Raw genomic sequence first — 15,115 nt, forward strand, 5'->3', positions numbered from 1 at the left:
TTAATAGATATATTTTGATAAAAAGAATCATCAAAAGGATGGTATATGCACATTTCTTATTTTAATAGTACCTTATTGTGTTTCTCCATTTTACATTGTAAATTTTTTTGGTGGGTAAATGTGTTTATTTCTGATTGATTTATGGTGCTTGGGCATTGGAGACTGCACTTATCTTTGAAAGGGTAAAGGCTATATTTTTTCCCCAATGTTTCATTGTACTTACTAATCTCTGTATACAGTGGTCACATATGAGAATTTTCTTCTCTCTATCTCTAAATATCTTGGTACATGGCCTTTTAAAGCTTAGCAGTAATTAAAATTTTATTTGTTATGAAATACTTGTAAAGGTGTTTTACTGAAAATACAGTGTGCCTTGAGTCCTCTAAGTTCATTTCCTTGGAACTCAGTACAAGTAAAAATAGAGAGTAAAACTTCATGATTCTTTGGGGTTCATTAAAGTTAACCAGAAGATATTATGGAAGGAGCCTAATATTCTTTATTTGATATTCTATATTTTAATATTATCTTGGCAATTTGTAGGTTTTTAAACTGGGATCTTGATACAATAGAGCTAATATTAAAATTAAAAAAAAACTTCTTTAAGCTTTAAAATCTTTTCAAATGTCTGAATACCTCATTTTCGTAATGCATTTGGGTGAATTCATTACTTATTCTAAACGTATTATAAAATGATGTGGGCAATACATTGTGTGCATGGTAGATTCAAGTGATAGGTTTGCATTATTATTATTTTTTAAGATTTGGTAATTTTACTCTTTTTTTAAGATAGTTTCTGCTTTTGTTTTTTAGGGTCGTTGCTCCAGGGAGAACTGCAAATATCTGCACCCACTCCCACATTTAAAAACACAGTTGGAGATAAATGGGCGCAATAACTTGATTCAGCAGAAGAACATGGCCATGTTGGCCCAGCAAATGCAACTAGCCAATGCCATGATGCCCGGTGCCCCATTACAACCCGTGGTGAGCATGTTTTCAGTCCTCATTTATTCCGTTTGTAACGCCAAGTGCTCAGTTTTAGTGTTAAAGTGACGATTGCACTAGTTCAAGGAACACAGGTGACAGGATCAGTTGCCTAGTACTTTCTAACACAGTTATCAGTCAAACCCTGAAATTGTTTTCACACTGTGAAGTTACTTACCTTCTGGGTAAATCATGTGGAAATTTGCATTATAGCATGTTTTTCCCCTAACATTTTCTCCAAACTAAGTTCTGTGACTTTCAAATATAAAGTGTTTTGTTTGTTTTTTAAAAAGGGTCATCAATCTCATCAATCTAGTCAATGTGCATTTTCAGGCGACTTTAATGGCAATAGTAATCGTAAAACTTGGCATATGTCATCTCTAATTTTGAGAAAAAAAGTTCCTTTCTTTTCTCCTTGAAGAGACTCTATATAGTTCTCTCTCTCTCTCTCTCTCTCTCTCTCTCTCTCTCATCTTTCTCTTTAAATCCTCACCTGAGGATACTTTTCCCATTACTTTTCAGAGAGAGTGTGAGGGAGGGAGGAAGAGAGAGAAGCATCTATGTGAGAGAGACACATGCATGTGCCCCAACAGGGGGTGGGGGACTGGGTAGGGAGTGAACCTGCAGCCCAGGTATCTGCCCTTAGACCTAGAATCGAACCTGTAGCCCTTTGGTGCTCAGGGTGATGCTCCAACCACTGAGAGACACTGGTCATGGCTAGTTCTCTTTCTTAAAAAAGGAGCCTTTGTTATTCTTCTAAACATAAGTTGAAATTATTTTGTGGTCACAGTGCTGATTGAATTCTGACAGTGGTGAATCAATATGGATGCGGAAGTCTCATAAAAGTAGAAATTATCAGGAGAGGCAGAAACTCCAAGGACTTTTAAGAAAAGACTTAAATATTAGAAGCTGTAGGGGGTCATGGGGATTTAATGTTTACTGAGCAGCGTAGGGGGATAACATTTGAATCTGAGCACATCTATTTATTTATTTATTTGGATTTTTGGAGGGTGTAGAAGGTAAATGATTTCAATAACCTTTACTCACATTTGTTCATAGAAATGTAAGAGATTAATGTCATAATTATAGGTTGCAAAAGGTGTTCTGATATTCATTGTGATATGGTAATTCTGTGTTTAAAACGTATGTTGAAATTTGCAGTGATAAGATTATATCTGTCAGTAATTTATGTCACTAACTTATGTAGTATTTTGGGGTCATGGGAATGTGAAGACCCGAATTTTTCTGATATGCTAGCTGTAGCAGTGTGCTAACTAATTTTTTTCCTAATACATTTTAACACCTGAACTCAATGTAATTGTTATTCTCTCTTAGAACTTAATGCACCAATCATTCCAAAAAAGAGGGGGGGATTGCATTTCGAGGTGGGAGGGATCTCCATATCACATCGGCAGTGATACCAATTATCAATTCTATACAGTTGAGGTGAGATAATATTGTAATTCTGTGTCTGTTTTAATCTGATACATATATTTTTTCATTATTTGGGGGCTCAGTTTAAAATATGATATCTTAAATTTATTTTTTATGGTACCTGCTAATTTTACATGTTTGCTTTGGGATAGCATAAACTCGTTCATTTGGTTTAAAAAAAAAAGTGTTTTTCTCTCCAGCATAAAATATTGGATAAGACTTCTCTGTTACACTTAGCCCTCACATAGGTAGCTTCAAAGATCCGATAAATCCTTGTGGTAGCTACTACTTTCCTTGATATAAGATCTCTCCTTGAGGTACTTTGTTCCACTTAAACATTTAAAGCGTATCTACCCGCTCAGTGACCGAGCGTGCCTCTGAGAGCCGCAGTGTGGTTCCCAGACTGCAAAGAGCAGCATTGGTCCTGGCGGTTCCTCTACTGAGTTCGTCCTTGAGTTATACTCTCAAGGTCGTTTCCAGGGTCATCACATCGTAATCCTGGCACAAACTATAAGCAACATTTATGCCCATGGCTTTGAAATACTAGTAACAAATATGCATTGCTTAGGCAATCACTAAAGCACAGGTTTCTGGAACCATTAGACAAATCACCACATTTTCTGGTGATTTTGTTGGAAAATTCTCAGCCTAGACAAAGCATTAATTTTCTTTTCTTTTTTTTAAACACTTTTATTTTCATTTGTTATTTTCCATCACCATTCATCCCCTCTATGCCCTCTTCCACTCCCTTCCCTGCCCCCCCCCCCAGATGTTGTTATGTTATGTTATGTTATGTTATGTTATGTTATGTTATGTTAATTTCCCTGGTTCCTGGATTTGAAAGTGGAATAACCCTTTTGCTAGAGGCATTGTGAGGTCAGTCTAGAAATAATATACTCTATGCAGAGTGACGTTTTTGTAATAAGTACAGCAGTCATTTTAAATATTCAGTTTTAAAGCATTTGCTAATAGGAATGGCTTTTAATGGCTACAGAGAAGGCTTTAATCTGGGAAATTTGCTTCGAAATCTCACCGGAGATGTTTTGATCCCTGTAATCAGCCCTGTTTTAATGAAGATAATAACATGGAGATTCAGAAATAAGTGAGATGGTCCTAACCAGCTGCCTACTGGAACTTTAATGCTGGGCCCACAAATAGGGAAGCTAACCGGCTGGAAGCAGCAGGTGGCAAATATGGAGAAACCACTCCCAGAGGCTGGCCAGCCGATAGTGTTTGCGGGGATGGCATAAACTTGGATCCTACCCAGGTGGTGGGGATCTCCAAGGAGATAATGCTGCGAGCAGGTCCCCACCATCAGGAGCATCAGCAGTGTCTGAGCAGCGACGGGGCTTGCAGTCACACAAGTGAAGCCTCTTAGTTTTCTAATCTAAGGGCAACCAGTTGGGCCCCCAAACTGTGGTTGGAGGAACACGGATTGGGCAAAGGCTTAGCAAGGTCCAATCAGATTCAGAAGTATCTAGTGTTGCCCTAACCAGTTTGGCTCAGTGGATAGAGCATCCCAGGTTTGATTCCGGTCAAGGGCATGTACCTTGGTTGCAGGCACATCCCCAGTAGGGAGTGTGTAGGAGGCAGCTGATCGATGTTTCTCTCTCATCGATGTTTCTAACTCTCTATGCCTCTCCCTTCCTCTCTGTAAAAATATATTTTTTAAAAAAAGAAGTATCTAGTGTTGTGCCTGGCACGTCACAGAGAACAAACCATTGCTTGGGTGAGTGAAAGAGTGAATGAGGGAAGGAGCTTTCCAAACACAAGAAAAAGAGACAGAGGTTCATGGTGGTTGACCTTCCCCGGCGTCCAGAGGAATTGCAACCAGGCCCCAGAGCCCCAGCCCAGACTCTGCCGCACCGAAAGGGGGCCGGAGGGGGCTACTTCGTAGCAGACGGTTTCAGAGGCAGCCAGGGGCTGCATGAGGGCCCTTTGGGGACCGGGAAATGGCTGTATGTCACTCCGTTTGGGTTCTCGTTTTCTCATAAATCTTAAGAGACCTGGTGTATACATGGAGGGTCTTTGGAACCTGACACTGGGCTGACTTGGGGAGTGCAGGGATTTATAGGAGAGTTTCTTGTTTGTATGGACTTTATTAAATTGTAGTGAAAGGCACCCAGCCAAGAATCAGAAAGAGGACTTGACGTTTTGGGGGCAAATGCAATACCATGCGTGCGATTACTGAACTCAGTACTTTTGGTATCATAAATCCTCACCACCATCCTATTAAGTAGGTAGTATTATCCCAGATTTGCAGATGAAGCCTCAGAGGTTCGGAGAGATTAATTAATATGACTGGCCCTGCTGCTGACTAGCTCTGTAACTGGAAGATAAATGGAAGACCTATAGTATCTAATTATCCAAATTTAGATTTATTTCCTAAGTGCCACTTTAATTTTTAAATTTAATTTTTTTTTAATTTTTTTTTTACTTTGCCATGCACTGTCTGATGCAAAGGCAATCTAATGAGAAGTGACTAAACAGCCTAACGGGAAGTAGATGGCACCTTGTGGTTTACAACTTGGAGGCATCTGATAGAGTTCTTTGGTCCGTTCCTGAAAGATATCTTTCAGGCTCTCGTCACTGCCCTCGGAGAGCTAGCAGTGGTCTCAGGCGCCTTACCCTGTGCTCCCAAAGGTTAGGCTTGGCCACCCATAATGTCCCAGAACAGCTGCCTTGAAGGCACACACTTGAAGGCCCTGTTGAGGTCCCTGACTCGCGTCGAATTCCCGTGAATTTCATGCATCGGAAGCAGGGTAGCCACAGAGGACTTCAGAGTTCCTGCACTTAGCTCAGGTCTCGGGAGCTTCTCTGCTGCTTCTGTCACCTGTCTCTGCTCTCCACTCGGGTTCCCAGCGGTTGTTGGCAGTTTGATGCTGAAAGCTTTGATGTCATCATTTGTCACATTTTCAGCAACACCTGAAATTCTTCAATTGTATTTTAGGACTTTCCTTTGCAGTTTATCCAACTGGTGGTTGAGATAAGGCCACTTTATCCCAAAGTGTTTCTGGCAAAATGTTTCCAAGTTAGTCACCCTGAATCATATTTCATACATCTAACCTTTTTATTTAAATCCTCACCCGAGGATATGTTTTTATTGTTTGGAGTGGGAGGAAGGGGGAGAGAGAGAGTGAAACATCCACGTGAGAGATAAACATCCCTTGGTTGCCTCCTGAACCTGCCCTGACCAGGGATACAACCCAAAACCTTGATATGTGCCCTGACCGGGAATCAAACCCGCAGCCTTTTTGGTGTATGGGATGATGCTCCAACCAACTGCGCCACCTGGCCAGGGCATCTGCCCTTCTCAGTCAAGGAGCCTGCACTTCCTTAAGCAGCTTGAAAATGGGCCCCAAATCCTAGGGACCGGCATATTTGTTGCTACCTTTCTCCTCGGAGAGTTAGAAGCGAGTCTTCTCTATTTAAATGTTGAGAAAAAATTGGATTGAAAGAGAAAGTGAAATTCAGGATAAAGCAAATGGTCATTTGATTTGCCCAATCAGCAAGTCAGTCTAGAAACAGAGTTTAAAATAGGATTGCTTTGATTGTAGTTGTCTGCTACTTTCTTAGAAAAAAGGCATTGTAATGGGATATGTGTTGATAACTCCCATCAGCTTTTGGCTCTATGTTCATATTCAAAATAATTGTTTACAAAGGCTGTTTATAGCTTTTATACAGGGTTATACAAGAATCTGGTTTCATATACCTCGATTATGCTGTTAATTTTTTAAAAACACTTTATGGTTTACTGCTTGCAAGTTTGACCTTCACAGATACACACACACGTAACATCTAGACAGATCTGACTTAAAATTTGTGTTCTGTAAATGCCAGCATATACCAATTATGTATTATTTATTGTATGTACTCCCTCCATTTTATTAAAACTTGCCAACATTGTCTGCAAAACAAACACTGTCTCACATAACATTTTAAAATAAATTAGGGCTCCTATGATATTTGCAACATTACAGCATGGGAAAATGATAACTTAGAAAAATTCAGTATTAGAAGTTGCAAAACCAAAAAAAAAAAAAGAAATTAAACTTTTCTAACAAGCGTATTAGAGAAATGGATGACATTAAATCTCTTTTTTAATGTTTAAATTTCTATTTCTAGAAAACCTTTAATGCATTTACTAATTTCTTTGACAGAGGAAAACAGCACATCCATTGATATACTTGTTAAATGAATGTCTACTGAGGACCTGTGTAGATGCCAACTGCAGGATCTATACAAAATGTACAAAACACAGGACCCAAGGCTGCCCTCTGGCCCTGAGTGATGAGGATCTAGGAGAGCAGAGGGCAGGAAACGCCTGTTTAGAGTTGGAGGTGTGGGTGGATCTGGGACAACTTCAACAAGGAAGAGCCCTAATTCTTGAAGCATGATTAGGAATTAAATAGGTGGGCTGGGCAGGAGCATCCTTCAATGTGCAGGGAAAACCATGTTCAGAAGAAGAGAGTCAGAAGGGAACATGAGTCCTTAGCGACCGCACATAGAATCAGACCATGGAACCTATCTCTGTTTTTAAATAGTAGTAGAAGGCCCTTTCGTGTCTGGAATTGGAATCATCCAGGAGCATTTAAAAAACACTGCTGCCTTCCTACATCTCCCAGAGAGTCCGATGAGGGGGAGGGGCAGGGCATGCTGGATAGAAAACTCTAGGTAATTCTGATGGGCGGCCTGCACAGAGAACCCCTATTTTCAGAACCACCTGGAAGCAAGACACACTTGTGTCCATATCCTAGGTTTTTTGGGGCCCATAATCTCCAAGAGACTTCTTCTTTATCTGCAAAATGGGACTAATAATACCCACCTGCCAAGGCTGTAATTCATCCACGCACTCATGCATTCACCCACTCAAGCACTTATTCAGTGTATATTGAGTGCCTGCTGTGTGCCAGGCATTGCTCTATGTTTTGAGCATTTAGTAGTGTATTAAACAGGTATCCCCCATCCCCATCTTAAAACCAAAGCAGTGGAGTTTTGTTTTTGTTCGTCCCCTGAAGTTTACACTCTACTGTTATGAGGATTAAATGCAGGAACACAGGTAAAGCGCCAAGCACATGCCTGGCACACAATAAGGAGAGGGAATTATGCTAATAACCATGTTTGCACACATTTAACAATGGTCATAATGTGACATTAAATAACATTTTCATTTATAACAAAGCTCAAGTACCTTAATGGAATCAGAATGGCTCTTTGAAAACAAACAAATGATTAGCCCATCCAAGCATTCCTAAGCTTGCAATTAGTTTCAGGGTGTTCACAGACAAAAGACAATAATAAGCCAACCTTCCTGATGCCTTCCCCGAAGCACAGTATCTGCAAATCATCGTTACAAGGCTGCAGTTAGTATCGAAGGCACCGATTATGTAGTTATGCATTATCCCGTGGATACTTCAGAGAAAATAGGATGCCGCTCAATACCTCCATTGCGTTAATATCCGTCCATGCGATTCTGCTGAACCCTGTCAGGGCAGCTTTTGGATGGAGAATCAGCTGTGTAGCAGTTCAAGTTCTTTACTAATCAGATTAGGGCACTGGTGGGTCCAGCGGTGACCTTCTTCCAGCAAGGTGCTCTTTGAAAAAGGATGTAACAGATTTACCAGAAAAAAACTCAAAAGAAATGAAGGAATGTTGTACTTTTTTTGTTGTTTTTAAAGCAGCTTTTGGAATCAGATTTCAAAGCATAGAGCTATTATTATTGATTGCCTGACTGTTTAGCAAATAGCACCACTTATCTGGAGAGGGAGCAATTTGAGTTAATGCTTGTTGAAGAGTTGATGTTTCAGGTTTTTAAAAGCTGCTGCAGATTATACTTGGGGAGAGTATCCTAAAATTCACCAGATTTGAATTTGTTCTGCTGGATCAAATCCAGAAATCAATTCACATGACAACTCTATAGGAACAGTCCGGCAGGAAAATTGTTGCCATACTTTTATGTAATAAAAGCGTTCCTTTCCCTTTAATAGGCAACTTCTGTATTCTAGGCATTGTAGATTTTATGTTTATTTTATTCAATGAGCTTTAACAAAGCTGAATTTTATTGGCCACTGGTCTTATTTTCTTAAAATATGAATGCTTTTCTTCCCTCCAAATGAGTTTGTAAATTGGACCTCTGCTTCTAAATAATTATAGTGGCTTGTGTACCGTGACATGAGCATCTCAGTAACTTTCTGAAGCATGCATTCAAACACGCTCTGTCTGGAAATACATGTTCCTTCGTAGCAATAGAATACGAAGAGGAATGCTATTACCTGGCGTCTGTTCTCCACATTTCCAAGCTAGTCTTTTAGTCTTCAGTGCTAATTTTTTAAAAAAATAATTATTAAATACCTAATAGGAAAAATAGATGGCTGGTGTGGCTGAAATTTTACATATTGTATCTGCAAGTATGTAGCAGTGTATGTTTACCTGAATATTTCGGAGTAGAAATCCAAGTTCAGCATGTATTTGCCGTGCCAGTCAACCCTTGTCCTGCTGCTGCCTTGGCAGCCGGTAGACAGTGAATCAGCGTAAAATCAGCTGCTGTTCAATATCCGTTGGTGGGCAGAGATTGCCCAGGGCCCAGCTTCAGGCAGGGTACGGATTGTTAATATCTGGAATGCTGGATAGTTTCTTGTTGTCAGCACGTAGCGTAGCTGCTTTGGGCAGGGATGGGCCTGCGGGTGGGAGGTATTACTTCAGGCCACTTCCTCACGCAAGAGCCATCGATCTGGCAGGGCAGCTAACCATGGCATTGAAGCCAGCACATTCGGAGGCATCATCGTTTTCACTTGAACATACCAGAGGAATCCATGGTGTATCGTTTCTTCTGCCAAGTGAATCACCTTATGTATTAAATATTCTACTTTTCACGGTTTTCTTACCAAGTTTGTGTGCGTTAGCTGCATGCACAAAAGATTTTGTCCTAAAACAATGTGTGAGGTCGAGAACAGAGTGCATCCCTGGGACAGAGATTTTCAACCGCAGCTCTGCTGACATTTGGGGCGGGATAAACCTTTGTTGGAAGGGGCTGCCCCATGTGTTATGGGGCACTTAGCAGAACCCCTGGACTCTACCCATTAGATGCACTAGCACCCTCCAGCTGTGGCGACCAGAAACGTCTTTAGACATTGCCAGATGTCCCTGTGAGGCCAAATCACCCATCGTTGAGAACTGTCCTAGGAGCAAGGGAATACTTGGGCTCCCTCACAAATACAGGATGGGGCAGGAACAGACTAGATAAAGGAAATGTTGTATTTTTTTAACATGTTTCTTTTGAACCATAAGAATTACTTCTGTAACATACATCTTAATTGCATTAAAAATTTGTTCCAAGTTTCTCTTGAACACTGTATAAACTCAGGATCATCTTTCAGAGGGAAGAATCGCTACATTGTAATGTCCTTTTATTCTACAAAAAAATTTCTCTGAACCTGTTCCATACCACAGGGTAAAAGGAAGTGAATCGTTAAAAATTACTTTCAAGAATAGGCTCCATTTTGTCCATCAGTTTTTGTGTTTTAGAGACAAACATTACTATTACACAAAGCCTTAAACTTCAAGAATTGAAACTCCATTGAATCAGGAAGTTGAAAATGTATCCTCAATCACATGGGAAATTGTTGTGCTCGGTTATGCTTTTAAAATTGGAAAAGAAAATTGCTTGAGTAGATTTCAGGTAAATTGCTTAATTCCATCAAGAACAGATATATTTCCTGATATGCACATTTTTATACCAACAAATAGAAACCATTCTCATGTATCCATGAAAGCATTTCTGGCAGAAATTCAGTCTTGTCACATTTTCCTTAGTGTGGCCATAGGTGTTCCCCTGAAGAATCACTTAGCATTTAGTTGGAGGTGTTCTGTTGCAGATTTCCCATTTTCCAATGGTTCTCCCCTCGTAAGGTGAATTCCCTGTTAAATGCCTCACAAGAGCGTGATAGGCTGATGCAGTTTATAATTTCCCCAGAAAAACCTGCAATTGGTGAATATGCCAAATGCTTTATCTTGTGTGCCCACAAGGAATGGTGCCATCCTCACCTTTCCGTGACCACATGAGGTTTATTCACAGTTTACATTGACTGTGAAACTTAGCTATCCACTGAGAGTTCTGCTTTATTTATTCCAGATAATAGAACACTTGCAACCTATTAACAGTTGTAAACAGATCCTTCAAGAACATCTGACATAGTAATTATGAAATGTATTTCTTAGATACGTGTCTAGGGTTCAATCAGGACAAAGATGGAATGTAGAAAACCACAGGAAGTTTCCCTATTGAGTTCTTGATCTATTGTTCATAAAGAAATTGCAAGTATTAGAGACCCCAGGCTTTAAGATTCCAGTGGAAAATGTAGCGGCAGGTTACGTCTTGTATTTTAGAAAAACATTGGTTTGATCAATGCTTATTTAAGAATCATCCTTATCCTGAATAAGAGTTAATAAACACAGACTTAAATGGAGGGGAGGTAGGGAGGGAGAAAGAGAAGAATAGATTGGGGATGGATGGATGGATGGAGGTTGGGGGAGGGGGGTGGATGGATGGAAATATATATATATAATGTAGGATATCAAACTTTCAACCAGGACCTTCATATTAAATTTTTCTTCTTACTTTATTTTTCAGCCAATGTTTTCAGTTGCACCCAGCTTAGCCACCAATGCATCAGCAGCCTTTAATCCCTACCTGGGACCTGTCTCCCCAAGCCTGGTTCCAGCAGAGATCTTGCCGACTGCACCCATGTTGGTCACAGGGAACCCTGGGGTTCCTGTCCCTGCAGCTGCTGCAGCTGCAGCACAGAAATTAATGCGGACAGACAGACTTGAGGTAGGAATGATGAGCTGGTTTCTTTACGTTCTCTATTCTAATTTGCAAAATGTGCTATTTATTTCTTTCATTGTCATAAAAGTTAAAAAAAATTTCGAAGCAGAGGTTTTGGTTTAATGCTTGGAGCATTTTACTAGAATATGGGCATGCTATATTTGAGGAACGTAACATTCAGGAAAGCCACAACGTCCATGTGTAGATTAATGGGTAAGAGCTTGGACCCTGGGGTCAGACTGTCTGTTACTTTGTTGTGCCTCAGTTTCCTCGTCTTTGAAATGGAGGTAATAATGGCAACTTCCCTCAAAGAGAAGAAAGAATGCCTGGCACCCAGCAAATGTTTCTTAAATATTTATCGCTGTTGTTATTAAGAACAAATTTGATCAATCCCCTGATACTTGTTCTCATAAAGATGTTATTTAGTTACTATCTATAAAGCATTTTAAAGTTTATCATTGCAGATGGCCTCATAAGCTTCGCTATATTTTGGTTGGAATAGCAGGGCAGCTTTGTTGATGAAGTGCACGCCCATAAACATTTTTAATTGGAAATTGTGTGATGATCTGAGTTTCAGAGTCAAGGATGATCAGATGTTCCTGCTTTGCTATTGCTACATGAAAAAGAAATTAAAGATATAAATCTTACATTGAAGTAGTTGTTCCGAGTTTCAGCATGGCTGTAAATCGATAGATTTGGTGAACTATATAGATGCAGGAAAAATGGCAACATTACTGTCCATTGAAACTCTAAAACCTGGCTTTGGTGTCCAAATAAAAAACAAAATGACCTTTTCCTCTTGTCCCTGGTTCAGATGAGGCCATGCTGAGTGAAGAGAAGTTTTGCATGTTTTAATTATAGAGAAAGCAGCAAAATAAGGCTTTTGTGTGAATATAATTGACACTAATCATTTATAAGTTTAGCAAGAATTTATTTAATAAGCACCAAGTTCTTGTTTATTAAGTTTCATTGCAAGCTTTACAAAGGATCTCAGATTTCAGAATAGTTATAACTGTACCATCATTTTGATGACAATAATAATAGTTAATACTTATTGAATATTTGTTATCTACCAAATGCAGAGTCAACCCCTCACAAGCATCACACATTTAATATTCAAAACAAGCTTATGAGCCCTAACCGGTTTGGCTCAGTGGATAGAGCGTCGGCCTGCGGACTGAAGGGTCCCAGGTTCGATTCCGGTCAAGGGCATGTACCTTGGCTGCGGGCACATCCCCAGTGGGGGGTGTGCAGGAGGCAGCTGATCGATGTTTCTCTCTCATCGATGTTTCTAACTCTCTATCTGTCTCCCTTCCTCTCTGTAAAAAAAATCAATAAAATATATTTAAAAAAAAAAAACAAGCTTATAAGGAAGATCCTATTAATTTTTTTTAAGATACATTTTTATTGATTTCAGAGAGGAAGGGAAGACCCTATTAATTTTTTTTAAGATTCATTTTTATTGACTTCAGAGAGGAAGGGAGGGAGAGATAGATAAGAGAGAATCATTGATTGGCAGCCTCCTGAACACCCCCAAAGTGGGGATCAAGCTGGCATCCCAGGCATGTGCCCTGACTGAGCTTCGAACTGTGACCTCCTGGTTCATAGGTTGATGCTCAACCACTGAGCTATGCCGGCCTGGCAAGATGCTCTTATTAACTCTACTTTACAGGGCAATAAATTTAGGGGTAGAGATGTGACATAATTATTCAAGTTCACAAAGGTGGGATGTTCCAGTGGGGTATGAACTCAGAATCCCATTTTAAAACACTAGGTCACTCTCCCATTCCCATGCAGGTGACAATACAAAGAGGAGGAAGCACATTTTGGCTCCTGTATGCTCTTTAACGTTTTGTTTGTTTTAGGCTTATGCCTTGCCTTTCATTAAACATTTTGGAAAAGGCTGCTAATTAAGAGATTACTGCAAGTAGGACCCAGGAAGGACTTTGAAACCTAGTTGCGTGCCCTCTGTGGTCGAAGGACTCTGCTGTGTGCTAGAGAGAGGTACACCGTGACCTGTGTGTGGTTTGTCATTGCACAGTTGCCCTTGTTCATTCATTAACTAATGCTGTTTGCAGATAAATTGGGAGGAAACTTAAGAAATTTTAAATATTTAAACATCATCTGATGCTCAACATGTGAACTCCACCCCCAGCCTTTCTGAGGCAAACCCTGGGCCCATAATGCATAATTGTTGATTGATTAATGGGAACCAAACAGACCATCTGAGATGAACTTTAGTGAATTAATTATTAATAGGAGATGACATTTAAAAAGCTGAGAAAAATCTCTATTGAAATCTCTTTAAAAGAATCTCTCTCAAAGGCTGATCTGAGTGGTCAGAACTCTTCTAAAAATGAGTCCTCTCACAATTTTAGGTAGTCTGTAATTAACTATATTTGGTATGATGTTTAGTTATAGTGAAACCTCTTGTCGTTTGGTTTTATTTTTCTTTTGGGAGGAGCTGCTTTGTGTATTTTGTCTGTCATATTTCGCAATAGTCACAACAAATGACTTCTGCTGTGTTGACTTCATTTCCTTTTAACCTGAATCCCACTTCTCTCAATGCCTGGTGGTGGGGCGGCTTCCTGTCTTCTTCTGGTTAACTGGATCTGATCCAGTGTCACCGTTACAACCTGTTAGGCTATTGCACTGTGAGGCTCAGGGGCATGTCTTCCTGCTCAGCACTTGGGATTTTAGACATTCATATCTTCAGGTTACTTCCTCTCATGCTAATTGCACTCCAGATTGGAGTCTAAACGACATGGCAATGAGTGCACACACTTATTTGCTAATTGGCCACGTGTTTAGTTATTGGGGTTTAAATCTATACTCTATTTTTTTTTCCCTCAAGGAACTCTGAAGTACATGTTTGAATTTTGAGTTCCTTTGGAGGTGGAAAAGAATTTAAATCAGTTAAAATAATGGCTGATTTGTCTTGCCACTTCCTTCTTTTTGCTACAACTTATTAGACAATAAATAAATTTAAAAGTATCATAGATTTATCAGCCTCTGGTTCTTATATAATTGCTTGGATGAACTGACATGTATTTACAGCACCCAATGTGATTCTATAAAAAAAGGTTAAATTGGAAAGTAGGAATCCAAGGATTAGTGCTAGTGATATTGTTAATTAGGTGAGTGAGCTTGAGTCAAATTTCTCATGTTCTCTGAACTTCATATTCCACACATAAAATTAGGGGGTTGTACTGGATAATCTCTAAGATCACTTCCAGTTAGAACATTCTGGGGACATTTAGGGAATTTTCTTCTTTTTAATGCCAGCCACAAGCTTTTGAAAGTTTATTTTATATGCTGGTGTCCCCCAAAAAATGCATACACACTTTAGCAGCTGATAACTCAATTTTGAAAATGAAATGTATTTTAATAAACACTGCCTTTATAATCATTCAAAGTGTGTGTATACATTTTTGGGACAGTGTGTGTGTGTGAGAAATAGACACATGAGCTTTATACCAATATTCATATTATCCATTCTTTGTTGGATATCTTTTAAAAGACTTGCTACATTGTAAAAAGTCAGCTTTCTTGGTTTTCTCTAATGAGGAGCAAAAGTCTTAAATATCAGTAACAGTGGCTTTTAGAATTTTATTTTGTGACCTTGGGATGCCTTTTTGTAATTTCCAAGCAGCTTTTTATTTTTGAATTATTTTAAGAAATTGTTAAAAATCTGTAAGTACTGGAAAGAACTGAGGTTTTTATTCCAGGCCCTGCTTCATTATGAAAGTATTTGACTTAGTGTCAAGAGACACAGAAACACAGTAATTTTTTTATGGTGCAAAAAGGATCCTTAAATGCATTCATTCTTTTATTTATTCAACAATATCCAATGAAGAACTATTGGACATCTTTCAA

General features: G+C 39.4%; 1 protein-coding gene across 21 annotated transcripts in view; it reads left to right on the plus strand.

Moving 5' to 3' along the window:
- MBNL1 (muscleblind-like splicing regulator 1) overlaps positions 1-15,115 on the plus strand; it is a 197,899-nt gene that overhangs the window by 159,019 nt on the left and 23,765 nt on the right. For 15 of the 21 annotated variants that reach the window (XM_005874395.2, XM_014546217.1, XM_005874394.2 and 12 more), the window contains 3 exons: positions 811-981; positions 2,317-2,427; positions 11,045-11,245. In XM_005874395.2, the coding sequence (XP_005874457.1) occupies positions 811-981; positions 2,317-2,427; positions 11,045-11,245 (483 nt within the window). The remainder of the gene's footprint in view (positions 1-810; positions 982-2,316; positions 2,428-11,044; positions 11,246-15,115) is intronic. The other 6 variants (XM_005874398.2, XM_005874400.2, XM_005874402.2 and 3 more) reach the window with 1 other exon arrangement.

Source organism: Myotis brandtii, unplaced genomic scaffold (genome assembly GCF_000412655.1).
Source record: "Myotis brandtii unplaced genomic scaffold, ASM41265v1 scaffold436, whole genome shotgun sequence".
In the NCBI taxonomy this organism is placed as follows: Eukaryota; Metazoa; Chordata; class Mammalia; order Chiroptera; family Vespertilionidae; genus Myotis; species Myotis brandtii.